Genomic DNA, 27,793 nt, shown 5'->3' on the forward strand with positions numbered 1-27,793 from the left:
AAGAAGTGAGTGAGAGTAAGACGGCGATTGTACGACTTGGCAGACAGTCACCAGAATGCATCTGGGCTTTTGGGCTGAACAGAAAACTCTCTCTGAAGCTGCCACAACAACATGTTGTGCAACCATTCCAAGAATTAAATGCAGCAGTTCCCATTGTGTCCTTCCTGTGGAAAAAACAGGCGAGAGGAGCAACCACTGGACACACAAAGACATCGAGATACTCATTAAGATTCTTTGACTTTTGGTTCAGAACTGTAGTTGTCAATCATAGCTGATGCTTTCAAACTTTGATAATCTTGGTTTCTTCATTGTCATGAGAGAGTACACCTGGCTACTTAAATCTCTCTCTTTTTCAAATTGAACTCAAACATGGAGAAAACAAATTCATAACATAACATCATAGTGATGTCATCAGGACTGTTTTATAGTCTCCCTCCAGAGCCACAGAGGACATTTTAGAGTTGCTTTCACAGGCTAAGTAGTAATACGATCGTTGAAGTGCTCCTTTAATAAAATGTTGGTCTTTGAAAACTATCAAATAAAAGATACTGACATTGCCACCAATGACATTTTCTAAAAGCATTTAAGATTCATGTCATTATGATGAATTGATGCCAGTAGAAACAGGTTGCGTCCACAGCCCCCTTCCTACTGAGATAAAACCCTCTTTGTGCTCTCTGTTTACATGTTGCTAGTCCAAGGTCTAATGCAGCCACTGAATCTTGGCCCAAATGAATCAGAGCGTTCTTCCGGCAGGTGTGAGTGTGCAGTATGTGTCCATGTGGTTGTGTCATATTGCTGTTGTAAGATGCAATAAAGGACGGATATAATAAAGGGAAATAGCAATGCTAAGATTGTTTCAACACCATGTTCATCTGTCCTTAAATTTCTTTTTCAAATGGATTCTGACTGACCAGCATACACGACAACACACAATTAACTAAGATTAGCCCGATGGCCACGGCTTCACCCGGAATGTACGTATATGAAGTAACGCATATGCAAATGTCCAGTTGTAAGCACGCGAGGACAAGTTTTCCAATGTCTTCACCGCGAAAATATTGAAACGAAACTGCTGCGCTTGCAACGCACTCTTCTGTGACATAGTGTTTCCATAACATCTACGATTCCTCCATGAATACATCACATCACTTACACTTCCTAAAAGTAATCACTCAAATATTTGCAAACGCATGCAGAAATAACCCCCATCCCTATTGAGTTGAGTACGAGGTCACAATGCTTAAAAAAGTAAAAAATTTTGCAATCGAGCAGTCTCAGTATTTCAGCAGTTGACCCAACGGTTAAGGACACAACATACTGACAGCTACGATTACTATTGTTAAAGCATTCAGCTGAATTGTTTTCAGTTACATCTGTAGCACACGAGCCACGGCTAGTAAAATAACAGTATGGGTTAAAGATGGTGGAACTGTTTCATTTGGTACTCACCGATCTGGTCTTCAGGAATGAGGCTCTCAATTGGTGGCTCCAGTTCGGAGCTCTGTCTCAGGTAGCTCTTCATCTGAGTGATAAACTGGCGGAGGGTCTGCATCAGCTCCAGTCCGGAGGCGTAGCCCTGCCAGGGCTGCGTGCCAGCACCCTCGCCCATGTAGCTCAGGTAGTCCTGCACCAGGCAGCCGAAGTATGAGCCTTTGTCCCTGGACAGCTCCACCACCCTGCGGATCGCCCTCTTCTCAGGCGTCAGCAGCGAGTTAAACACGCCGCTCATCTTGCGCAGCTGCCCTCGCAGTGCCTTCTGCAGGACCAACGCGCCGGCGCTGGGGCGCCGCTTCGTGCGGTGGCCCGGCGGCACCATGGTCAGGTCCTGGTCTTGGTCCTGGTCACTCTCGAGGCTGACGCCATAGTCGTGGTCCTCTTCATCGTCGTCGTCGTCGTCGTCATCGGTGCTGCAGCAGGGAAGATGGGATGGTGGGAGCGAGAGGGGAAGGTGGGTGTTAAAGTCAGCCACCGTCGGGGGACTGGGGTCATGCAGAGCGGGAAGGAAGGAGGCTAAGGTCTGGGAGAAATCCAGAGAGTCTGAGGAATCGGTGGAGAGGCTCATGTCACTTAGCCGCTGGCCGCCACCGCTGCATTCCTCGTCTGCTTCTTCTTCGTCTTCCCCTGGCACATCTGCCTGCTTGCTTGTTGTCATCAGCGTGGGGTCTGGAGGACTACTGGATTCCTGGGCGGGGGTACTGGTGGCATTACGCTGAGACAGCTTGGCCCTCCTGAGAGCCCTCTCAATAGTCTGTTCCTCCAGTGCCAAGTGACACTGGGCATCCTCCTGGCTGGATGATGGTGAGGCCTTAGCACGACGTGGAGAGGAGAGGGATGACAGAGAGATGGCCAGAGAGGGCCGGGGGATGGATATAGGGGAGCTGATGTTGAGTCTCTTGGGTGGGGAGGATGAGGGGCTGATGCTTAGCGAGGAGCCCAGACGAGAAAGGAGGCTGCTGCCCCTCTCCCTCTCCTCCACCTTCTCCTTAGGGACATTGATCCAGGCGATCTTCTCTGGCATACTGCGCTGTCGGAGAGGAGCGGCTGAGCGTTGCGGCACAATGCGTGGTGGGGGTGGACGTGGAGGTGGAGACCGCCGCACACTGTCTGTAGACCTTATCTTCGGACTGCTGCTGGTTTGGCTGTTATCGTCCTGTAGCTCTGGGGTTCTGTCAAATCGCTGAAGTTCGCTTTGACCTGACTGGCTGCTGTCACTTTGATCTGAGATACAAACCTGAGGACTGTCTCCACAAACGTGTTGAGTTTCCTTGTTGTCGGTTTCCAGGCCGTCGCTAACGGCTTCCTCCCTCAGGCCTTTCTTTGCTGTACCAGAGGGATTTGAGGTGGTGCTGTGGTCGCCATCTGGTTGGTGAACCTTTATGAAGAGGGGGTTGATGAAGCAAAGTGCTCCGTTGGACTGGCAACACTCGAGCTCTGATGGGGTGCGAGTTCGAAGCAGAGGACGCCCCGGAGAGGTGGCCAAGGAGACAGTCCTCCCCGGTGGAGTCTCGGGAGCAGCTATTCCTGAAAAGGAGACTGCGTCCTTCCTTCTGTGGCACGCCTGAGCATCCCAGAAGCCTGAGTGAGACAGAGAGAGAGAAATCTCAATAATGTGGACAGGGTGTATTACAACATGTTAGTGTCTGGGCCCCGTCTCCTTCCTGGGGGTTAATATAGTAGTATGTGGTTTGAAGCAAACATTAGCTCGGCCAAACTTGGACTTCAGATTCTGTAGCTACAGATTCCGTAGCTTTTTCCACACAAAAGAATTAAAAGAGTACTCCAATGTTGGACTCCAATGTTGGACAAAATTGATGGAGAAGAACCAGATATAGCGTCTTTGTTCTTCCTTGTCAATGCCCGGTGCATAAATTACCCGCAATCGACTGCCGACAGTTCGGTTCGAGATTTCGGTGTAGTATGCTAGTAGCAGCTAATGTAGCATGGCGCCTCTTGACTGCCATAGAGACCTCCAAATTCCTTAATTTTCATACTTGTAGACTTCAGCCCCAACGACACTGAATCAAGTGATCACCGGAGGACACATGCAAGACTTCACACAGACTATTAGGACATAGTTGTACTCCCCAATACCTGCAAACAGACTTTAATGTGTAAAATTGGTGGAGTTCCCCAACAAAAATGTCGATAATGGGGCTTTTTTGAAAGCATGAATTTCCGTCACTATTGAGGGCCAACAATTGGAGATGTAACAGTACATTCATTGTAAAGTGAGTACACACCACACTTTGGTTTGGTACGCCCTGTGAACATTATAGTCTAATGAAGTCTATTTACAGTACATTAGTAGGGCACACAAGAACATCGATTACCTTGTTCCAATCGGAACGCTTTGACACAACAACAACTATGCTAATGACACTGGCCCAAATCATAGCATCAAACAACAGAAAGCAGCAGTCAAAAACAATTATTGGCAAAGATTTGTCCGAAAAAAAGCTCCACTGAACACGCAAACTCATGTGTGACGGCATCACCTAGGATGGTCAAAGACTGGACCCTAGTATAAAACAGACTCCCCTTAGTGTTTAACTGCACATTCAGGCTGGGCGAAAGCAATAGAAGATGTGAGCCCCTACTTACCCTGTTTGCATTGGTTAGCCGACTCAAACTAAACTGTGCTATGCAATAGTGCGTGGCAGCTAAAAACAATATATACTGAAAGATACATATCCACTCCCAATGACTCAATACAAGTCCTGCAATTACAACAATCTCAAACCTCTAAATGCTGCCTCGTGCAAACTCACTACAGACTGGGAGGCTCAGCCTGTCAGGGGAAAAAAAACTCACAAACTACTGTAACACAAGTATTTGTTGGAACCCTTAGTCCAAGCTGTACCAGACAGAGCAAAACAAGACAGACGAACAACAGTGGGAACAATACGGCATGAGGAACACCAGTACCAGACACAGAGCAGCTCCTTCACACACACACACACACACACACACACACAACAGAGCAGAAAAGGACTCACTGTGATCCCAAAGCTCAAAGACACACAGACAAGCAGTTGATCTCAGGCGCTCCAACTTCTCTTCACAGTGCTGATGGCGTTAGCAGAGGACAGAACCGCTGCGTCTGCACAAGCTGAAACTGGACTAACTACTCTGGCTCACTCATGCTCAATATGTGTTCTGACTCACTGCTGTTAATGGGAGTGTGGGCGGGCTGTTAGCGCAGTATTCCCGCCTCCCTCCCTCCCTCCCTCCCTCCCTCCCTCCTTTTCCATTGAAGTTGCATGGTCGGACACACTTTTCCTATTCGCCTCCTCTACTCTTTGTTTACTTGCTCTACTATTAGCATTGTCTCCTTTTTTTCCTCTGATTGTACTACTTATTACTGTTGACAATATTATGTCATCAGATACGGTTTTGATAATTCCATGTGTTACAGATATTTCATAATTAGTTTTTCCTGATACCTCTAATTTCATGGAATGGTTTGGATGATTCAGTTATACACACAGGCTGCTGTCCAGTGTTTAAACACGTATACACCAGCGACTGAAAGGTTTCCTATTGTTGGTGTAAACACTGGGAAAGTTCAAGGTTAAGTCAAGAGCGGCTCGTAGCGACATATGTGCGACAGCTGAACTGCAGCCAAAAATAGACAGAGCTAACACACTGTACAGTACTTCGCATATTGTTCAACATGACTATAAAAGAGGCACTGGTCAAGTTTAATATTCTTCACACGGTCCTCCTGTGTAACTCTATGCTAATTGTTCATATTGAAATGGTGGATTATCTTTGTAAATGCCTGTGCAAATAGTTCAGAAGCGGTTTGACTCCTGACTTCTAGGAGATGAAGCAAACCTGCAGCAGAGCAAAGTAAAGTAGATCTTATTGATCCCTGCCTTGCTCACAGGAACTTCTACTGTAGCTGCAGAGGATAATACTTGGATCCAAACCCGTTTGGAAAAAAGAAATGAGGCTGGAGTGAAACTTCATTCTTTGAAACAGCAGTTTGACAAATAATCTCAAACTCCACTTACAGCTTCTTCTGGATCTTTCAACTGCATCGAGTAACCATCATGAAGACAATATCATTCTAGTTATTTGAAGATTCCCAGTTCACCTTTTGAAAGACTATGCCTCAATGAAAGTTTATTCTGTTGTTGAGGTTGCAGTAATTTGACACATGTTCTTGCCTCTGTTATGCTACTTAATTAAGGCCACATTGCTGATCTAGTGGCCAACAGCACTCTGACTGGTTAAACTTCAGCTTCTCATACTGCCAAGTTGATCATTTGAACTTTATAACGAACAGATGTGCCTTCAAAAGGCATCACAAAGATAACAAACTGCCTCCTAAGCGCTACTGTGATTACAGGTGGAGAGCCACACAACAGGTAATATGACACCGTGGGTACGTCAGAGTCAACAGTGCTCTTTTCTCTTCTTTACCAGCCATTGATGTGGCTCGCATGTACGTCACGACTGCCTTTCATTCGGCCGCTTAAAGCACCTCCATAGACACAAAATCCACCATTGTGTCAGCGCGCTACACAGGAACCCTTTATGAATGAATGAAAGAAAGAGAGACTGAGAAAAAAAGAAAGAAAGAAAGTGTATGTCTGGCGATCATTGGAGACGAATCATCGCGTGTCATCCTGAAGTCTTGAACAGGCTGTCAGGTCGAGGGACACTGGAAAAGTCAGCCCAGAGTAATGATAGCTCGGAGATGAGTCATAGCACCCGAGCCTCAATGGACACAAAGGTCACTGACTGTGTTCTGAAAAGGATACATCCACCAAAACCTACAGACTTTTAAAACTTGACTCAACTAAAGGTAAAAAGTACAGAGTACAAGTTAGAAGAAGCACTTTGTCAAAATATAGTCTCTTTTAAGAAATAAAATGGATAAATAAAATGATTTTGGGACAATGACAACCGCAGTCTTCTGTGGTAAAAATGACTTCACCCCCTTTGGTTGAAGATACAGTATATGAATCCAACATTTTCCCTTCTGCAGCTGGGAGGAAAGGAACAAGCTCCAGAGATACCCAGCTCTCGTCTGAGTCCATGCCCCAGCTGAGCAGCACTCATTTGGGCCTGGAAGAGGCTTTTGTCCCCGGGGGTGAGTCATTCAGCACAGGCATGCCAGTTAATCCTTCGAGCAAGGGGGGGGCAATGTGGTTGAGAGTGGCTTTACGAGTGTCACGCCTCAGGGGATAAAAAAAACCTACATTTTTACACACAGCAGATGTGGGATGGTGTAAAACACACACGAGCCTGAGGGAATGAGTTTAGCTGCAAATAAACTGATGCAATTTTACCACTGATTGATTCAAACTGACTGGAGAAGTGTCTCTGTTGATGCAATCAGGAAGATTTATAATAAACACATCTAATGACAACACAGAGTGTGAAGCTACACATCTGCACAAACGCTTTAGTGACTTCTCTCCAGTGATTAAAATGTTATTGCAAACGTTATAAATGTTATAAGCAGAAGTAACCGCTCTCAGCATGAAGTATCTATTGTGTTTTTATATATATTCTGTTGTTTTCTGCTGCAGATACAATGAAGAAACTTCATCTTCATAGAGTGTTTCACCTTCAGCCTGCCATTAGCTCTCAGATTCCCCAAAATGCATGCTTGTTCCCGAAACATTCAAATTCCAGAACAAACCTGCTCCAAGTTTAGCAACCTCCACCAGATCGGCAGACGTTGTGGCTGAGGAGATGGCTTCTGGAAGCTTCAGAGTGAAGGGCAACACGTCCCTGAGAAAAGGAGAAGAGATTCGAGTGAAAGGGAGAAAGGCTTGGTCAACAGAAAAAGGGAAAGAGGGCGGGACTCCACGACTATTCCAAAATGTGTGTGAGTCACAGTGTTGGAAAAGGGTGTGTGGTGTATCTTCAACCACATAGCCGGAGGTAATACGGGCCAGCTGCTCTCCTCCCCGTGGATCTGTTACAGACTCGGTTCAACAAAAAACGAGCGATCAAAGCTGGAAATTGTACCTACAGATTTGTGAAGGACATCATTTCTCAGTGAAACTTGGACACTGTTAACGTGACTACCTGAGACCCAAAAAGTGACATGTATATGAAATGGAATTTTGTGTATTTAAAAAACTGAGCCGAAGGCATTCTTCGAGTGAGTTTTATCACAGCGCCGCGCTGCCTGAGTTCCACCGACAATTCAGAAGGGCCGCCTCAATCGCCACGATAGGAACTCAGAGTAAGGCAGAGAGTCTGGGCAGAACAGAGTTAGAGGTCATTGTGTTTGATTATTTTGTTTGTGTTGCTTAAGTTACTGTCATTTGTATAACGTGGTGTATGCTCAATAATCACCGACACTAACAATCGCTGGTGTAGTCCAATGCGGCGCGGAGGATCTTAATCTTTTGTTTAGTTTGTTTTCTCTCCTTTTACTAACACACACACAGCTTTAAGCTAGTGTTAGCTCTGGCGTTGAGCTAACGGCTACAGGCACGTGGAGACAACAAGACCTCTAGTGTCTACCGCCATTTTGAGTCTTGCGCGCACACACACACACACACACACACACACACACACACACACACACACACACACACACACACACACACACACACACACACACACACACACACACACACACACACACACACACTTTTAGATAGCGTGCTCATAAATGTATAGTTGTTAGTTTTAAGAGCAGCTGTCTGATAACTTTGTGCATGTATTGTGATAACAGCTGATATGAGGTCTGTTGCTCGAACTTAAACCTTCACTTTCACTCTGAATGTGTAATAGTACTCAGACTGTTAACATTGTGAGTGAACACTAATTATGAGACTTAGTTTTTCATTTGGTTATTTGTCCCTGTTCGCAGAGTGGTGCCCCGTTATTAATAATCAATAATTTTACTGACATTAATAATTCTATTGCTGAATTAGGATGTGGTGTAGTCAGCCAGCTGGGGGCATCACCTTCAACTCTTGCATGCCTTCAGTTTGAATATCTCCGATGTTGATAAAAGACTCGATAATGGTTTAGGTAATGCGTGTGTATTCAACATAGTGTGGTTTGCGTGTCTCCCTGTGATCATGACTGATTCTGAGTGAGGAAACTCACCTGCTGATGCAGCAGAAAGCCACCAGACGGAAAAGGTCTGCGAAGCTCAAGCCTGATCCAACCAGAGAGAAAGCTGTAGGAGCACAGAACAACCAGATCAACAAAGGAAAATCATGAAGAAAATTTTAATTGGTTTATAAACAGCTCCAACATATTCATCTTCATAAACCCTAAATACATTTGAACTCCTAAGAATAAAATAATACAATTGGTATTATGAGTGTCACATAAATAATTGCAACAAATAGCAACAAGAATGACTCATCACTTTGGTGAGTATTTTGTTGATTTATTTATTTGGTATTTTAATTGATCACACAAATACTTGGCAGGACGTATGCATGCGTCTTGTTAGCAATACACTGTCATGACAGTCAAGGCTTGTTGCACTGATGGCATAGAAAAAGACTGTTTGAGTAAAGTTTATATTATAAATGCATTATAATACTGAAAGAAAGGACTTGACGATACTGTAAAAGGTATCTTCGGGAACAGAGTTTTGTCCAGCGTGAACAGGAATGTATGAATGTTTGATTACAACATTGAGCCAGGTCAAACTGCATCAAAGTGTTTCACTCACAGTGGTGTTGGTCTGAACCCATGTACTACTCTCAATACGGACTGTGTGGAATGGTTCACTAGGCCAGTGATTTTCAACCGCTGTGCCGCGGGAAAATGTCCAATTTCACTTAATGAGTCCAAAAAAATATTATTTAGTTGTTGCAAATACTTTGCCATTATCTGTCCTGTTTATTAAATGGTGACTCTATTTGGCCCTCAGCGTAGTCCTATTGTTAGTTTAGTCCCTCTCTGTGATTGAGTTTGACACCATGGCATAGATGCTGTATTATGATAAAAGGTGTCATTTGGTAACGTTTTTGGTTGTTGGTGTGCCGCGGGATCTTTGTAATGTAAAAAGTGTGCCAATTATTAAAGTTTCAGGTTTCAAAATGATAAGTGGGGTTCTTGAGAAATCGATCTTCGTTAAACATTCTTAATCCTAAAAAAATGTTTTGCATTTCCATTGTGCATTTCTCAAATCAAACTTCTGCAGAATAAAGGAAATGGCCACAATCCCTGTCGATGCACTGACGAAGACATATGAGCATGAAGCATCTCTCAATGAATCTCAATGAGGTTATAAGAGAGATATCAAAGACTACAGCCTACAACTTTTTACCAGTAGTCAGCAAAAAAAAAAGGGGAGAATAAAGGCTGCAGTGGGCCGTGATTCACTTGCAGCACATTCTCTCACTAGGTAAGCACTTGGAAATTCCAGTTTGTGTGTCAGCACACGCATTCAGAGCAGTGAGATGTGTGTTTGAAAGCTTCAGAAAACCCCCATGTTTCAGGTAACAGATAGAACAGAACAAAGGATTTATTGATCTATTCATTTGGATGGAGGAACAGAAAGCCAAACGAGTCACAGACAGAGCTAGATGTATGGAAGCCTCTGACACATAAGATGACATAACCCTCCAACTCCAGAGCACAGCCTCAATGAGAATACTGTGCAGGCAACACTAAATGTTTCAGGTCATGTTATCCCTGGACTACTTTTCAAGGTCTGAAAAGGACGAGGGCTGCTGGTAGTTACAGGGGTAACCAACCGCTTATCGCATGTTGACTCCAGGAAGGTGAACAGGAGTTGGGCTGTAAAGGCCCCCTGAAGCCCTGCCCCTGCACAGAGCGCGTCTAAAGTAAACTCACTTTGACAGCGCGGGTCCTTGGGTCCCCAGCTGTGTGAAGTAGAACGGATTAACGGTTCTTGGGATATGCGAAGGACACACACACACCACTTACTTACAAACAGAGATTCCTTGCTTTGTAGTTAAGACGTCTTGTCATAATAACTGAAACTTGTATGATAATTGCAGGTTTCTGCAAAGACTAAACGTGACTACTTAAGTACTTTGTACAAAATCTAAGACACGTTAATACAGCAGCCCGGTAATTCCAGCTGAGGTTCATTTTCATTCCATTTTGTAATAGTTTGTGTTGAGGAGGAGGACTAATGAAACCTGTTTGGCAGCTTCATGCACTTCAAAAGGAACCATAAAAACAGACACTTACTGTACTGGCTCTCCTTCACTGGGAAGTCTTTGACGGGGATCAAAGCGTCTTGGTTCATGCGTACAGATATGACTTTCCTCAGCAGGCTGCTCGACTTCCTCACCACAAACGTCTGCAGGCCAGAGGAGGAAACGCCATCACAAAAACAGATAGTTTGTTTGAGTAAATACTGCAGTCTATGTCATTCTTGATGAAGTTTTGCTGACAATGTGTTGACGTCTGTGCACTTCCCACTATTCTAAAAGAGAGCAGATGAGATCACAGTTGTGGAGATGTCAATCAAACCACAAACTCCTGATTAAGCAGATTATGTCGCAAAAGAGGTGATGTCATTATGTGAAGTAAAACAATTCTCAACAGACTATGTCTGGATTACAAAGAGAAAAGAGATTTTCCGGTTGAGAAAAAGAAACGCCAAATAGAGATATATAATAGATGATAGACATAAACTTGTTTCCAGGTGATCAAGTGTGTCTCGTACTTTCAGATGACCTAAAACACTGTTGTTGGTCTGTGTTGAAGATGGATTGATTGGTATCGTTTTGTAGGCTGTAGTTTGTGGTGTATCGTATTGCATTAGACTGAGGCGGTGTTGAAGCTATTGTCTGCGTGGGTTAAGGGAACACTTTAAGGCAACAGTGTGGACTCGAGGAGTCCCAGTAGCTGCTGGTCCTTTACCCCGGTGGGTTGGCTCTGCAGCACGCGCGTGGCGTGCTGGTGGCTGAGGCCCAGCTGCAGCCACACGCCGTGTGTTAGCACCAGTCTGTCCAGAACACTGAGCCGCCGATGGAGGGAGTCGTAGCCCGAGTCTCTGGCTCCGATCCCAGCACAAGGGGAGGCCTGTAGGAAGAGACCGCCCACCTCTTCGCCCAGTCTGAAAACAAAAATAAGACAAATAGGAAAAGTTCAATCCCTGTGATGTAGTTTCTTACAGCGCCACCGAATGGTGCAGCAACTGTCAACCAGATGTCACGCTAACCGACGCGTGACTGGAATACCTCCATCAATAATTTGCTTATTATTGGCAGTGAGACCCTGTGTCTCAGTGAGATTACTCTGTAAAGCTGGTGACAGACTTTAAGATTATTTGAACCTACAAACCTTGGACTCACCACATAAAGTATATTTCCACCAAAATACATAGAGTTAAAAATCTTATTAATAATAATAAATACAGAGAAAACACACTCGGTGAGTCAAGTTCTTCCATGTTCCTGTACCAAAATAGACATTTGAAAAAAAAATAGTGAGCCCTGCGTTACACTGGCACAGGAGACAATCAACCGATAGTGGGCTCTACAAGAACACTTCAGGGGATGTTTGTTGGGAGGGCCGACTGGCTCAGTGGTAGAGCAGGGTGGTCCGTCAATCAGAGGATCGGCAGTTCAATCCCCGCTGCTAGTCCATGTCGATGTGGGGGACACTGAACCCCAAAATTGCTCCCGTAGTTGTTCCTGCGGTGTGTGAATGTTTAATGTGTCTTTAGGATGCTCGGTTCACTTTGAGCTCTGTCTTATAAGTTAACATGCGTGAAAAAAAATGTGTTCAAATGAAAAGGGGTGTGGTCAGAAAGTTATTGATTTCTGACGGAATGACTCAACACCCACTGAACACACTCGGTCCGACTTGATCCAATGAGCCGTCACGCCCCAAATCATATTTGTAAGCAGCTAAATAACAGTAATGCTCCGTCTTCAGTCTCACTTTCAGAAACTTTGGATGAGGTGCAACGCTGCAGTGATAACATCCCTTTGCATCGCTGCAATAGCTCATTTTAGGGTTCGAAGGAAATTCTAAATTTCCTGGTAAATTTTGAAATCCGTCCAAGTCGTAGCTAGATCACACACACAAACACACACACACACACACACACACACAGGCGCATTAGTAAAATAAAATAAAAATCTAATATATTAATTGAGTATTAAGATTAAGACATTTTGAAAGCCCCAAAACTGTTCCTGTGAGTGTTGTACTATTAGAAATGATATCATTAGATTATTGCTACTGGTGTAGTAGGTTGGGGTGGAGCTGATTCTTTACTGCTTTATACTGTTGGGTGCTTGTGCCAATAACAGTACATCATATGTTTTTTATGTAAAAAACTAATTTTAATTATAGCTGTAAATAAATGTAGTGGCCTAATCATTTCCCTCTGAAATGTAGTAGAAGTAAAATGGAAGTAAATGTACTGGTTTACATTGTTTTATTACTACTGGTATAATAATCTGCCTACATCAGAACACACACCCACAACAGTCTCATCAGTTTGTCACGCTATCTGCTGATACCTGACACAGCTCGGTGACGGACGCATACTGACACAAAGCTATCACATTTCACACATTACAACATTTAAGGCCTTTAAAGAGTGCTCTCTGCTGGTGGTCATGGGGAACAGCACTGCATTAAATGAAATGGTAACGCTGCCTAGGACATAGAAGACTATGTATGTACACACACACACACACACACACACACACACACACACACACACACACACACACACACACACAGAAAGCTGTACTCTGTGCAGACACACTGAGCTCACCCAAGGAGTGGATCCGTCTTGTGGTCTTCTTCAGGCTCTTTCTTTTTCCCCATTTCCTTCCTCAGTGTGCCGATTTCCCAGGCAAAGGAGTCGATCAACTACAAAGAAGACAAGAGGAACATCACGTTCATTTTGAGGAATGATAACAGCTCAGAGATCAGTTGAAAAAAAAACAAAAAAAAACATGTATCTGTGGAGGTGCTTTCAGGCGATGTGTTCAGGCGTTCCTACTGTTGGACTGGCTCTCATTTCTGCAAACTTTAGGTTTTGTGTGTGTGAGAGAGACTAACCACTTCCCATTGACCAACCAGAGTTACTAAAGAGGAACACTGGCAAGAAAAGAATTCCTAAAAGCCTGTTTGTGAATGAACCTTCATGTATGAAACAGTTTGTCCCAGGAGACATGAATCAGTCAGCTCATTTAGTGATACAGAGAAACTGCTTAAAGGTCTTCTATAAGACATTCAGAGCATTAATACAGCAGCAAACCGCTATCTGCTCTGTAAGACAGAGTGGAGTAACGTGGACCTGAGCACAGTGGAGTGGCTTTCCCTCAGTGTTTGTTGTAATAGCCGGGCCGGCCACGTGCGCACTTTAGTGCATGTGTGCGTGCCCCGCTTGCTAGCTCATGGCCGCAATGGTTGCACCCCCCCCTCTGGTTCCTCCTCAGGTAAGCAAGTAAGTGAGGAAGTAAGTACAATTTATTTATAAAGCGCTTTTGACAGACATAAGTCACAAAGTGCTTAACATTGCAGAATTACAAATATAAAAAACACAATGTGACCATATAAGTGCCAATCATTTACATACACACAGAAAGTACAAAATTAAAACATGGTTTAAAAGCAGGCCTAGGACATGAGTTTTTAGTCAAACGCCAGTCTAAACAGGTGAGTTTTGAGCTGGTTTTTGAATGAGTTCACAGACAGCAAACCGTAGAGGTGCCGGCAGAGCATTCCACAGCTTTGGTGCTACTGCCTCAAAGGCTCGGTCACCACGGGTCTTAAGGCGAGTGCGTGGGACAGACAGATCATTTAACATGTTTGACCTGAGAGCGCGGGCGGGTGAATAAGGGTGAAGTAGTTCAGCCACATATGTAGGAGTCTGACCGTGTAGTGCTCTGTAAGTGAGAGTGAGAATTTTAAAGTGGATCCTAAATGCTACAGGGAGCCAGTGGAGAGATCTGAGTATGGGGGTGATGTGAGACCGTCTATTTGTCCTGGTGAGTAATCTGGCAGCAGCGTTTTGGATGACCTGCAAACGGTTAAAAGCAGATACACTAAGTGACGAGAAAGGTGTGCTACAGTAGTTGATGCGTGAAGAGTTAAATGTGTGTATGATCATCTCTAGTTCAGCTGTTGATACTACAGATCTCAGTTTACTGATATTTCTCAGGTGGATTAAACATGATCTGGACAGCTGCTTAACATGGGGATCAAAACGACATGGATCCATCAAAGAAGATCCCTAGATTGCACAGGTTGCAATGGGCAGCAGTGGAGAGTGGACCAATACTCTGCTTGATCGTAGGGACAAACTCATCCGGTGCAATAACTAGAACCTCCGTCTTAGTGCCATTAAGTTGTAAGCAGCTTTCTGCCGTCCAGTCTCTGATGGCATTGACACAGTCCAGGAGCCTAGTGAATGTGAAGGCCTCGCTGGGTTTGAATGACAGATGGAGTTGGATATCATCTGCATATAAATTGTAACATTGTAACTTTGTAAACCCTTTTCGCTCTGTCAGCACTGCTGCCGTTGTTAGCTGCGACCCGCCAACTCGGCAGTCTCCACGTTGAGAGCCGTGTGGAGGCACTAGATATGCGCCGAAGCTCAACATCAGCACCTTTATGGTAAGACCAATGTTCTCCATGTTGTTGAATTCACTCAAATGTAGCTTCAAGTTTTATTGGCCGTCATTCATTTCAAACCAAGTCCTTACATTTGGTTTGGCACCGCACACAAACTCTTAACCCACCGAGGTTTCTATTTCACATGCTGCAAATGATCTGCTGCTCAGCTGTTCTTCACACCGTTTACTGAAAAGTCACTTTTAAATGTCATATCAACAATGTTTTTGAGGTTCTTATTTATTTTTATCTTAAAGTAAAGTGAGAGTCCCCTTAAAAGGAATAGTTCAATGTCTGCATGTTAAATATGAAGCTACAGTCAGAAGCTGTAAATATTAGCTTAGCATAAAGACTGGAGACGGGAGGAAAACAGCGAGCCTGGTTTTGTTCAAAGGTAACTAAATAAGCCCAGTAATACATGTTTTACATAAAAAAAAAATCAATGAGCAAAAACAACAAACTACGGCAAACGTGCCGACAATGTCATTGTGAATGTTGTATGTTGCCCCTTCAACAAACCACTTCAACAGTAAACTTGTGAAATAATTATGCATTTTGAAAAATGTCAGGTCATCAGAAATGAAAGAAACCAAAAAGCGACAATGAGTCACTTAATGAGTCACTATTTCTATGTCACTATGTCACTATGTTTGGTCTGACATTGATTGATTTCCATTATAAAGTGTCACGATTAATACACAAAAGCTGATTAAGCCCGACAAATTAAAAATGGTCCACAAAAGGACGAGAAACTTTGCCTCACGTTTGAAGAAAAGAAAGTGGTCGAGAAGTCGTGGAGGAAGACTACGGAATGGATGCGGCTATGCCAGAAAAAGAGTGCGGAGGAGAACAAGAATGAAGGTGAAGTCCAGATGGAGAGGTGAAAGAGCTGATGTCTCTCATGAGACCATTTTAGAGGATATACGGAAGCTTTAATAAAGAGCTGAAAGAATGCAAAAAGAAAGCATTGACCTGGTGAAACAAAACTAGCAACAATGCAAAGAGAACAGAAAGAGAAAGAGATACAGAACGCCGTGATGTCTCCGGATCAAAGACTTGAAGATGAACGTATCAGATCTGGTGTTTATTCAAATGCTTGTTAACATCATTCATGACTAAAGACGGCGTATGAGTGTGATATGTGGTGAAAGGATTCATGGGACATTGGCGCTCCATCTAAAGGTTTCCTCACTGAGTGGGCCGATCAAACAAGTATTACACGTCACATGTGTGTGTGCTAGTGTTCATGCTAAATATGAAAATGTATTTCATTCGGTTTGTTTTTTTGGTTTAAATAAAAAAATTAAAAAAAGATGGAATAGACTTTTTACTTTGTTATGATTTTGATAGTGGCTTTCTACCATAATCAAATATAATGTCACACTACCACATAACACTCCAGTGGAACAAAACATACATATTGCTCAGTAGAAAATCTGTGTAAATAAAATCTGATGCATATGCATATGGATAAATAGACAATAAGAAATGCGGGAAAATCTATTGCAACATATATTATGCAAAATAAGAATGAAAAAAAGACAAATAAACGCTGAGCAGAAGTAAATAGAGGACCAGAGATCCAAAGGGATTTGGGCTGTTGCTCATTTTATAGATTACAATGCATATATATATATATATATATATATATATATATATATATATATATAATATTTAAATGATCTACTTATATAGGTCTTATTATTCCTGTGGGTGGCTTTTCTTACAGGAAATGTATTTGTCGCTGAAGTTAGCGCTGACACAGCAATTTCCGTAAAATAAAGAAATAGTACAGGGCGTAATCTCAGTGAGCTGAACGAGAAAGAACACGTTCTGATAGCTTTTGTTTCAGAGGAAGACAGGACGCAGTTATTTCCTTTGAATTTAGATTGAATCCCGTTTCTTTTTGTTTCATTTCTCAGTTATCTGTGGAGTTGAGCAACATCTCTGTTGGGTTACATCAGGAAACAATTCTCTCAGCTGTTTCAAAGGAAATCACAAACGTTGACTTTTGATTTGTCAAAGGCTCATCTGAGAATCACAATCTCAAACATTTCAAATGCCAGGAGCATCTTCTGAACTGAGTCCCTGACACTGACTGAAGAATCAGAGAGTATTGGATTTTAAGGATTGGACTCGCTTTTGATTTCATAGGAACCTTGTTGTAAATTCAAAAGGCTTCATTGGCATGATTCAGATGCAGGGTGAATTATATTGTATCATCAGTATGCTGGGAGGGAGGAATTTGAAATACGAATTTAAAAACTACAAAAAAACACGAGTTTGAGATCAAGTCTAAAAGCAACAGGTTTAGCTCTGAGGAACACGACTGAACACATTTACCACAGCAGATATTCAGAGTATGGACATGGTGGCTCTGCTGAGTCTCTACAATCCAAGCCATCCTCCCTCTCTACACCTTAGTCCATAGTCCAGTAGAGTCTTCAGATATACTGTCAAATTAGGGCAAAAAAAGAAATGCTACAGCTCTTGCTCTTAACTTCATCCTCATGAGGAAAGTATGTGTTTAGAATATCAGAATTAAACAGGAAGAAAGAGGCTGGAGAGCTGCCCTCACTGGTAAACTATCTCTGGATCCATAGCTGGTATAAAGCAGAATATATCACCTATGTACAACTCTAGCAACTTAACTGGTACAATAAATAGATTATTATAAAGCCTGTCTTGCACGTTTAAAGCCATCTATCTTGCTGTGGGGAGTTTCAGTAGCATCTCAAGAGGTACCTGCATGTTCTATGCGAGCAGTTTATCTCTCGAGTGAAGCTTCCCTCGTCTTCTATTCATAGTTCTATCTCTACCCCCCCCCCCCCCCCCCCCCCCCCCCCCCCTCCTTCATGTTCCCTGGTCGTTCTGGCTCGCTGGCTTGTGAGTTGTGGTTGCACTTCAAGGCCGTGTGTGTTTGAGGCCCGCCTGTAATCACTAGTGACAGTCTTTGAAGTGCTTCTCACAGATAGTTGAGCACTAGGCAGCAAACTACAGGTCCAATGAGGTGATTTTAAGCTGTGATTAGTTCATAAAAAGACCCTGATCGGTTTGTTCAGTGCATGCCATCAATACTATACTATCTCCTGTCATTTGAATTCATGGAATTGATGCATTGCAGTGCTTCATAGTATCCTCAGTAACAAGCAACGACATTTTCCTTGGGTTACATGAAGCACATAACGTGTTGTTGTTGTACTGTAATTGTGTCATTTATCTGCTTTGTTTGTATTATTGCTTTTATCAATTCTGTTTTTACCATGTAAAGTGCCTTTAAAATGATTCATATTATTATTACAGTGACTGTATTATACACAGAAATCCAATGATGATAAACATTTGTTGTGGTCCGATGTGGACAGTCAGAGCCCTATTTCCATTGTGTGAATATGACGTCTTCCTTTAAAATAAACAGAAAACTGTTGAGCAATCTGAGAGAAAGTGAGCTTTACCAGAACAAGCAGAGATGATGAAGCCCCCCCCCCCCCAACGTCTACCTCTTTGAGTGGCGCCTACCTTGAAGAAACTGCCTTTCCTCTCCGGCTTGCGAGGTTGACTCATGGTGCCGGTGGACATGGTGTCTTTAGAGCCTCTGTGTGTCTCCGTCTGTGGACAAAAAGAGGACATTAGAGCTGTACATGGAAAGACTGTTTTGTCCACTCAAGATCCGCCTCATAGGAGGCTCATGAAGACAATAGTGGTTTAAAAGAGATATCACTGCAGCTCTGAGACACGTCGATTCTCTCCTCGTCGCTATTTGAAAACACTTCTTCAGAAAAGAATGGTGATGATATGACAATGTTGTAAGGAATCGGTTATAACAGACCGTCTCGTTCTGTATCAGATGGTTCACACTATTTCCATTGAGGCTGTATGATATTGACACAGAGTTAAATAGTTAAGCCCAATGCTTCCTTGGTTGCACTATTCCATCAAAATGTCAATAACGGGTTGTTGTTTTTTATGGATTCAGCATTTGGCTGTCCAACATGAGTTTGTAATGGCTCACCAACCAGAGGGTCAGTGGGGTGGAAAGGGTTAAAAAGGTCAGTCATGTGTTGTTTTAATGCAACCAGCCTCGGTGTTAGCTGGAGTCAAACGCGTGTGTGTGTGTGTGTGTGTGTGTGTGTGAGACTGCGTTTACGGTCCCTGCCTGGTCAACAGGAAGGCCCTTGTGGTCGTCAGTCTAGGAAAAACAACCAGTGGACCGCTAGTGATGCACTAAATGGTCCCTGAGTCACTGACCTACAGACAAACACTATTAATAGGGCCCCTTCACCCAGAATTACAAAACACATCCATAGCTGTCGGGAGCCATGCAGATGGTTTTAGATCTGCTCATCAAAGCTTTCTTTCTTTCACTTGTCATCCATCTGTACACACACAGGGATTATACTGCATGTGACAGTTAATCACTTCAGTTTCCACGGCCGTCACGACGATACAACTCCACAAAGCTGCTGGGTCTCTACAGTTGAAATACCAACGAAGAAGACGGAATGGGGAAGTGGGAAAATGAATCACGCCGGTGTGTGTTAACAGCGGCCACATATACAGTGTCCCATGAAAGTCCCATGAATGTCCCAGACTCAACAACTGTGAAGAGAAGGTCGCTGCTTAACACGGCTACCAGCAGTTGAGAGTTTAGGCTCCGTTGTCTGTAAAACAAAGCGAGCGCATAAGGTGAGCCTCTTCAACCTGTGCTTTCACACTCTGGGTAATTTAGGCAATGTCAGATTCTACAATCAGGACCTGGCAGGAGGATCTGAGACAAGTTATATCCTCTAACCTACGAGCCAAATTCCCTTTACAACGTATAGTAGAAACTACGCATCTGTCACAGTGTTGTGGTCCAGGTCCTGGTATATTAGCTGATGCTGGACAATCCTTGTACTAGACTGTGATAAAGCAGATACACATGCATGTCAGTCCACTATGTTACAAAACAAATAACTTCAAAGTCTTTTACTTTGTAAAATGTGCATTTCACATCTTATGATCCCTATCTGTGTACTGAAATTGTAATACTTACATTTCAACAGATTACAAATGGCCACGCAAAAGGAAGGTTTCATCATTTATGGCAGTGCTACGTTGTAACTGAACTAATTGAAGCCCAGGATTCAATTTTCTATCAAGGCACTTGTCCTGTGTGTATGGGCCAGCACACACACACACCTTAGCCAGCTGATTCACAACTCACAGTTAAGTGAGTATGAACCGCCTGCTCAGTGTGTGTGTGTGTGTGTGTGTGTGCGTGTGGCAGGTATACTACTTTCCTGTAGTGTGTTCATCCGTCTGAATGGTGAATACTTATTAGCCTTCGACCCGTCACACCCATGAACACTTTTACGATCTTCTAAATTCCAGATTATATTTTTGACAGCTGGTGTACCTGGAATCAGATGGATTGACACGTCGTCTGACTACGTCTGAAGGAATAACTGTTTCTTGAAGGCGGGGTGAAGTAATGGTGATTATCTCGCAGCTCGGTGCAGCCTGAGGCCCCTGCCTGTCCGAGCCTGTCTGTTTAGATGCAGCTGAAGCTACTGGAGCTTTGAGTTGACGCACATTACCTCAACCACAAGCATCTGTGGAACACCTCACTCTGTAGCGCGCTAGCTTTTGTTGGGGTGATTGGACCTAGATTACTCACCTTTACATCGAAATTCAAATTTCACTATGACAATTGTTCTTTAGCTTTTTTTTTAATAAATAACATGTGTGTGTATTATGACCCCCCCCCCCCCCCATCACCTCCTGGTACTTAATTTCCTTTCCACGCGTACAGACCATAAACCGGTTTCAGACCTTGACCCCAGGAGCAATGAGTGCTCCAGAGAGAAGAAGGAACAGCTGGGTGGAGGTGTCAAAAAGAAGAAATCCCCCCGACTCCATGTACGAGACACCTGTTGTAACATTTTACACCAACTTTGCTTTGAGCCTTTTATAGGGTTAAGTGACCATTTGCTAAACGCCTCTCCCAAACAGCAATTGTCCAATCATAGCTTAGTGACAATATTTTCTTTACAGAGTTTGCAGCTTATGTTGAAAATGAATTTAGTCCCATACTTTTAACACTTCGGCTCACTAGCTCAAGAAAGGGCGCGGTAATATTTCTTGAGATACACCGATCAATCGACGACGAGTAACCGGCTGGTCAGTTTCATATTTCCTATTTTTACACACGCTTACCACCTTCTGCATGGTGGTCTTACATCGCCACGCGGCTGCAAAGACGTCAACGCCCCACACACACAAAAACGTGTCATTGGTGTGGAAGTAACTGAAGTGAAGAAGACGAAGCCTAAAGCTCGCAATTTGTCATAACTGCAAGTCCAAATAATCCACGGAGGAACAACGGAAAAAAACACACCGAGTGGCCGACTCTGAATGGAGTTCCCCGGGTAGACATGGACCTCACCTGTTGAGAAGCCTAAAACTATACAGCCTTCGTTCATTATGAGACGGTGGCGGGTTGACATAGACTTTAGGTAATTAACGGGAAACCGTGGGAAATATACAAGTCCTAACATTACTCCTCACACTTAAGCTTTAACATGATATGAGTTCTGAACTAAATAGTTTGGTTCTTCAAAGTCAGGCGACATTCGCTTTTCAGTTTGTTATAAAAAAAATTTAAAAAAACATAAATGACCATGACATACTAGTTGGGGGCAGACGCTACTATGGGAACAATTCTATCAATATATCATTCTACCAATGCCTCTTTCAATAATCACTCATTGCTTATTGTACAGTAAGATGCCTCTCTGGAGTTATTACATCTGATCTGGGACTGTGTCACTCCTAAAATACATAGCAACAGAGCAGACAATAGGCTGGAAATCCCCTGCCTAGCTGTTGTTATGGATCCGGTTTTTTTCCTGTTCTCTGGTTTCTCATCATTTGTATTTACTTCTTTTTAAATATTGTAGTGTGTTTTTTCTATTTGTATGTCTGTATATGCATACATATATATATGGATGTAAGTAGCTATATGTTTGTGTGTAAAAATCTAAGAGGACTTCTTGAAAACCCGACAAAGAAAGCAAAGAGAAAAAAAAAATACAAAGTGTGACTCCACCTGAGCAAAGAGAGGGAGTCACACATGGAACCAGGCTGAGACCAACGCTCTCTGCAGGAAGTCCTGGTTCAAGGTACACCACTCATCTCTGAGCACCTCAGCAGACCTCTGAGGACATTACAAAACAGTCTTGGCTTGGACTAGGAAATAAAAAAGGAAGGGAGACGATATGGTCCAGAGATAATTATTAATAAATAACAGTTAATTAAAGCTGCGAGCAGCGATGAACGGGCCCTCGCATCCTCCAGCACGTCGGGGAGCCGGCGGGACACCGGCCTGCGCGGCTGAGAACGTCCGCGACCGTCGGACAGCGAAGACGGTTTTTATCCTGTGTGGACCGCCTGTTGCTGGAAATTATGCTTTGCAAATAGTTCACCACTTCTTGTCTACAGAAGACGCGCAAACATGCATTGTGTTGCTTCATATCAAGTGTAAAACCACATCGTGTAGGCTACAAGTCAGGTAATTCGGATGGTGTTTGTCAGAAAACGCAGATTATCTTTCGCCAGCAGGTGGCACTGTGAGCATTAGTGAAAATGAGCTTGTAGACATCCTCAGGGCATGAGTGTTAACAAGCATGTGAAGTTTGGGACCGTTTGGAACAAGTCCAGTTGAGTTACATTAGCTTTTTTTCATGGGGAATCACGTAAAGTAGCCGCCCGCTACGGCTAAGCCATTCCGTCAAACGTAAAGCTTTTGATAACTTTTAATCACAACGGTCTTGAGATTGTACTGACCAAATTTGAAGTGGATCTGACAAAGTCCCTGAGGAGTTCGTTAAAGTATAGCGACTAGAAATAGGCCAAAATCTATCAAAAACTGACATAATATGGCCGACTTCTGGTACAGTTTAGAGCATGGTCCCAAGAGACTTATTTTTAAGTCTCTTTGAATTTCAATAGGGCCTTCGCTGGCCCGACGTTGTCTGTTGCTCGGGCCCTAATTACCACGCAAACACTAGACAACACACACAGCGACCTGTAGCTGGAGACTTCCAGGGGGACTTGGGTCACCAGCTACAAAACAAATATATGTATATATTTAACAGGCAAGTGGATTACCATGCTGCAGTGAAATATCACACTGCTCACATATCAACAGATGCTCCAGGCTATGAAATGTGTTTTATTGTCTGTTAAATCACATCTCTTGTTGAACACTCCACATGTATAAAAAGTTGTGTAACTTCTAAATCTATACAAGATGTGTTGTGTGTGTGTGTGGTAAAATATATGAATCACCAATTACACATACGTACAGCAGACACCAAACTCAATGATTAAATCTGTCTATTTAACACAATAAACGTTCATCAATGACATATCTGCAAATGTTACGTCGTTTGTATTTCATTATTTACATGCACTGACGTCGCGCGACAGGTGGTGAGAACTCGTCCCGCAGGATTCCTCGCGCACAATGCTGCAACAATGAAAGAGTGAGCAGAAGACGGAGAGACACGGAGCAGACTGGAGTTTGGACGTTGTTAGCAGAAAGTTAGCACAAAGGACGCAGAGTGTTAGCACAAAGGAAACTGACCATAACTTGCCTGTTAAGTTGAGTGTTTTCCCAGTCTGGAGAAAGAAAGCTCCGCTGCTCCGGCGAGTGGTGTGATGTGTACATGACATCATAGCTCCACGTCGTGTTGTATGTTGTGATGATGAAGAAGTATTTATTATACTTTCATGTGAGGAAGACCAAGTACACGTCTTGTGCCTCCATGGTCTCTAAAGTCTTCTGAGTTGTCCGTAGTGTAACACACCACAAGAAGAAACTACTTCCGTTTACACTTTTCAAAACAAAACACAGCACCGTAAAGCAGCATACTCCGTGTTTTTATAAAATGTCTACTTTATTTTTGGATCCGCGCTGTGTCCTCAAAAAAATCACCCCATCTAAACTATACTATCCCATAGACAAAATTACTTAAACTAATTAGATTATTTTCATAATAACTGAGGTGCTATGGTATTATTCTCTCTTCTCCATAGCAGTCAGTGCCCAGCAGTCAGATCAGTTAACCAATAACCCTGACTAGAGTCAAGTTAGAAAACTGCACAAACAAACAGAACAGAAAACAAATCTTAATATTTGACAGTAAAGATTGAATCTTTTTTTTCATGTAAAAATCACTTACCAAATTTAGCCTGGTCGAATAGCCCTCGTGGTGCACTTCTGTGTGAAGCAGCAGTGTTTATTTTCTGACATTTTCAAGTATTTTATTTCAAAGGTAAAGCCCAACTACTTCCGGAGGTTTTCTTCTTCTAACTGGCTAGCTTGACCAAACAAGCATTAACTTTCACATCACGTGCCTCGACTGGGAACATGTTGGAAGTCCCTCCACAGAGCTCGAGGGTTTACCTCCAGCTCAACAACAACATTTCAAAAAGGAACCAAGAGCGGTTGAAATGTGTGTTCCTGACCACAAATATGATAAAGCAACAAACCAAAAAGATGCAGTGCCATTTGTAGAACTGAAATAGGAGAATGTTTGTAATGAGTTGTGATACCACTGCGAAATATAAAAAAAAAACCTACACCATCTTATTTTTCTGATCCGTTTCCATGCAGGTAAAATATCTCAAATATCTTAACAGCTGTATGTGCAACTCACTGTTCTGGAACATGAAATCTAAAGTGAGAACATTTTTTATTATTTTCGACCATAAAAGTAAAATAGAAATGTGTGGCCTATGTCAGTGAAAACAGTGACAACGTTGAACTATGTTGAGGTCGTCCCTTTGGTTCATTTGTGTTGCATTTGGTCTTGAATTGCAATTGAAAAAAGTCATAATTCAGGACGAATTATTATTTGTTTTTGTAATTTGTTATTAATTTACACTTGTTTTTCTGCAAGAGTGCATATCAATCTGTCTTGCCCACAGAAGACTATTCGTTATTTTTATATCTATTTCCTTACATGGGCTGTTCCTGTTTGTGCATGCATGAACAATGATGAAGCCCTGATATTCAGAACGGTTGTCTAAATGAATCTGATGAAGACTGATAACTGCATGGAGTTTAGAACGCTTTTCAGAATCTGAGGTTGCTGCCTGACACTTATTTTTTTTATATATTGTTCAACGTAATAAAAAACCTTCATAACAAAACTAAGAGTTTAAACTGGTCTATTTGTATTTGCATTCTTTAAGCTGATGTACTGTAGTTATCGTTGTTTGTGTACTAATGAGCTGCATCTCATTTTAGACCTTAAACCACATTTATCCATGGCAGATAAGGCTGAATGCTGCATGTTTTTGACAGTATTTTCCCTCCCTAGTCCTACTTACAGAAACGCTATGTAAAAGACTAGAAGTAATATGGAAGTGCTTATGGCATCAGCTTCCTTCTTCAAAGCTACTAAATCTTTGCAGCCTCCATCAACTAAAGTTATTGTTAAAAGCTGTAAAACAAACCATGAACGCCTCTTAAACAAGCATGTGTGACACGCTAGTTATTTCACGTGTGCTTGCACCCGAGAGCACCCAAATTATATGGTATGATCACCATATTCAGATTTCGCCAGGAGTGTGCACACCCTGCACATATCCGGACCTAGCGATCGAAGCTCGATGCTAACAAAGAAACCGAGATAGCAGAAAGCACAACAACAACACACAGATGGCGGACATATCCGTAACATCTCTCTCCGTCATACTATCGCTGAGATATGAGCAAACACAAAAACCAACAACACAAATCACATTATCGCTTTATGATCGTAAATGCCCCTCACCTTTGGCGTTTTAATGAAGAAAAAGCATATATCGCTGCATTTTTTCGCCGTTAAACGTTCAACGGACTTCCTGTCTCACATTCGTCACTCTTTTTCTTTGGGAGGGGTATTTTGAGCGAGAGAGATGGGAGGAACCTTCTCCCTGCTCTCGGAGCTTCACGTCACAACTTGCTGATTTTGATTGGCTAACAGTGCTGTCGGTCATTCTCAACTGGATAACTCAATTCTATTGGCTCTAACGATTCAAGGGAGGTGTAGGTGACTAACAGCAACTTTCCGATAGTCACCTAGAGGCTAAGTAAGGGAGATTAGACTTGCGGACGCGCTGGCTATAAATGATTTCCCGGATCCAGTGGTTGAATTTTGAGTGTTTATTTGTAAACGTAAACGTTGATTATGGCATACATTCATTGGTCAACCAATGATAATAGTGCATAACATTATGAGGTAGCGTGAAGCAGCGTGAATTAGCGGTCAACAAAAAATAAGGCTCCCTCTCTCACCCCCTCTCCTTCCAATCCTGCAACTAAACTACTGAACAGCTGATATTACTTTCCCCCTCACCACGTGACTCAATTACCGGAAGTGTACCGGAAGTGACCAAAAAAGGTATCAATGACACAGGCCATACCTGGCTCCTACATTCCGGCCCCTAATTATTACATCTGTGTAGTAATAATTACAAATGCATTACATGTGCAAGATAATACACATTTCAAATGTAGGAGATATATAGTCCGTGGAAAAAGCGAACAATAAAAAGGTCTTCTTTCTTCTCTAGGCCAGAGGTTACTAGCACTTAGCCTAGCGTTGAGAGTGATCTTTGCCATCACTCTTGAGTCGAGTCAAATCAGTTAAAGTAGAGTAATCAGAAATCAACCGACTCCTGAAGAAGGCAGATCCTGGTTACAGGCCTGCATACACAGCTGGTCGAGGTCTTGATCCGGAGTTGTCGTACTCTTACTCAAACCTTGAAATGATGCTCCACCGTCAAAGACAACTCGAATCTTTCCTTTCTTGGGATGGTATATCCCGTGGTGTGAAATATACCAAGCCTTTCCGTCACTGCGTTCCAGGTCTGAGGCTGGGACGCTCTCTGTATATCCACTGGATATAAGGTCGTTCATGAAGGTTATGTATTCTTTGTGGAATGACACATTGCTAATTCGCCTCCTCTTCAGGTTAAGGACACACTGTTCTGCGATCTTACAGTTGTTAGGCATGCTCATCTCCCTGTTCTTTAGAGGTAAAGCAATGCTGTAGTGGCCGTCCACAAGTTTCACAGTCTTGTTGTCCATTTCCAAGAACTTACAGTCCTCCCTCGACGGCCCCGTCTGTTCATCTTGACTGTATTCAGGGAAGTTGCCTTTGATTTGCTGTTTCCAGAATTCATCAAGAGTTACAGCAGAAATCCTGTTGATAGTCACCGCTGGATGACACACAGCTCTATCACAGCATTCTCCACCAAGTGGTCCGTTCACTGTCCAGCCAAGCATTGTCTTGATGGCATATGGCCCTTTGTCCACACTCCGGATGACTTTGAGTGGTTCCAAAGCTCTGGGCACATTCATGCCTATCAAGAGCTCCACATCTGCATCTATCTCAGGCAGATCGATTTGTTTCAAATGAGGCCATTCATGCAGGTGTTGCTGTCGTGGGATGTTGCTCCTGCTCACGGGCATTCTATGTTGAGTAAAGATGTCTGGCATTTTGCAGTAGGACCCACTATCCAATCCAGCCACTTCGAAGTCTGACACGATACAACTGTCCACAATTTTCTCTTGGCCCATGGTGCGCAAAAGAATCTGTTTTTCTCCCAGAGAGATTCAGTTTATCCATCAGACCAGTTGTGCAGAAGGATGCTGAACTGCCTTGGTCTAAGAAGGCATAGGTTTCCACTGTCCTTT

At 43.0% G+C, this 27,793-nt stretch overlaps 1 protein-coding gene across 1 annotated transcript in view; it reads right to left on the reverse strand.

The window, feature by feature from the left end:
- rin2a (Ras and Rab interactor 2a) overlaps positions 1-23,866 on the reverse strand; it is a 32,673-nt gene extending 8,807 nt beyond the window's left edge. The window contains exons 1-8 of the mRNA XM_079168819.1: positions 23,700-23,866; positions 18,580-18,669; positions 13,214-13,311; positions 11,341-11,536; positions 10,663-10,774; positions 8,590-8,662; positions 7,160-7,251; positions 1,453-3,078 (exon numbers count right to left, since the gene is read on the reverse strand). Of these exons, the coding sequence (XP_079024945.1) occupies positions 1,453-3,078; positions 7,160-7,251; positions 8,590-8,662; positions 10,663-10,774; positions 11,341-11,536; positions 13,214-13,311; positions 18,580-18,639 (2,257 nt within the window). The 5' untranslated portion in view covers positions 18,640-18,669; positions 23,700-23,866. The remainder of the gene's footprint in view (positions 1-1,452; positions 3,079-7,159; positions 7,252-8,589; positions 8,663-10,662; positions 10,775-11,340; positions 11,537-13,213; positions 13,312-18,579; positions 18,670-23,699) is intronic.
- Between the last annotated feature and the right edge of the window lie 3,927 nt (positions 23,867-27,793).

Source organism: Pholis gunnellus (genome assembly GCF_910591455.1).
Source record: "Pholis gunnellus genome assembly, chromosome: 11".
Taxonomy (NCBI): domain Eukaryota; kingdom Metazoa; phylum Chordata; class Actinopteri; order Perciformes; family Pholidae; genus Pholis; species Pholis gunnellus.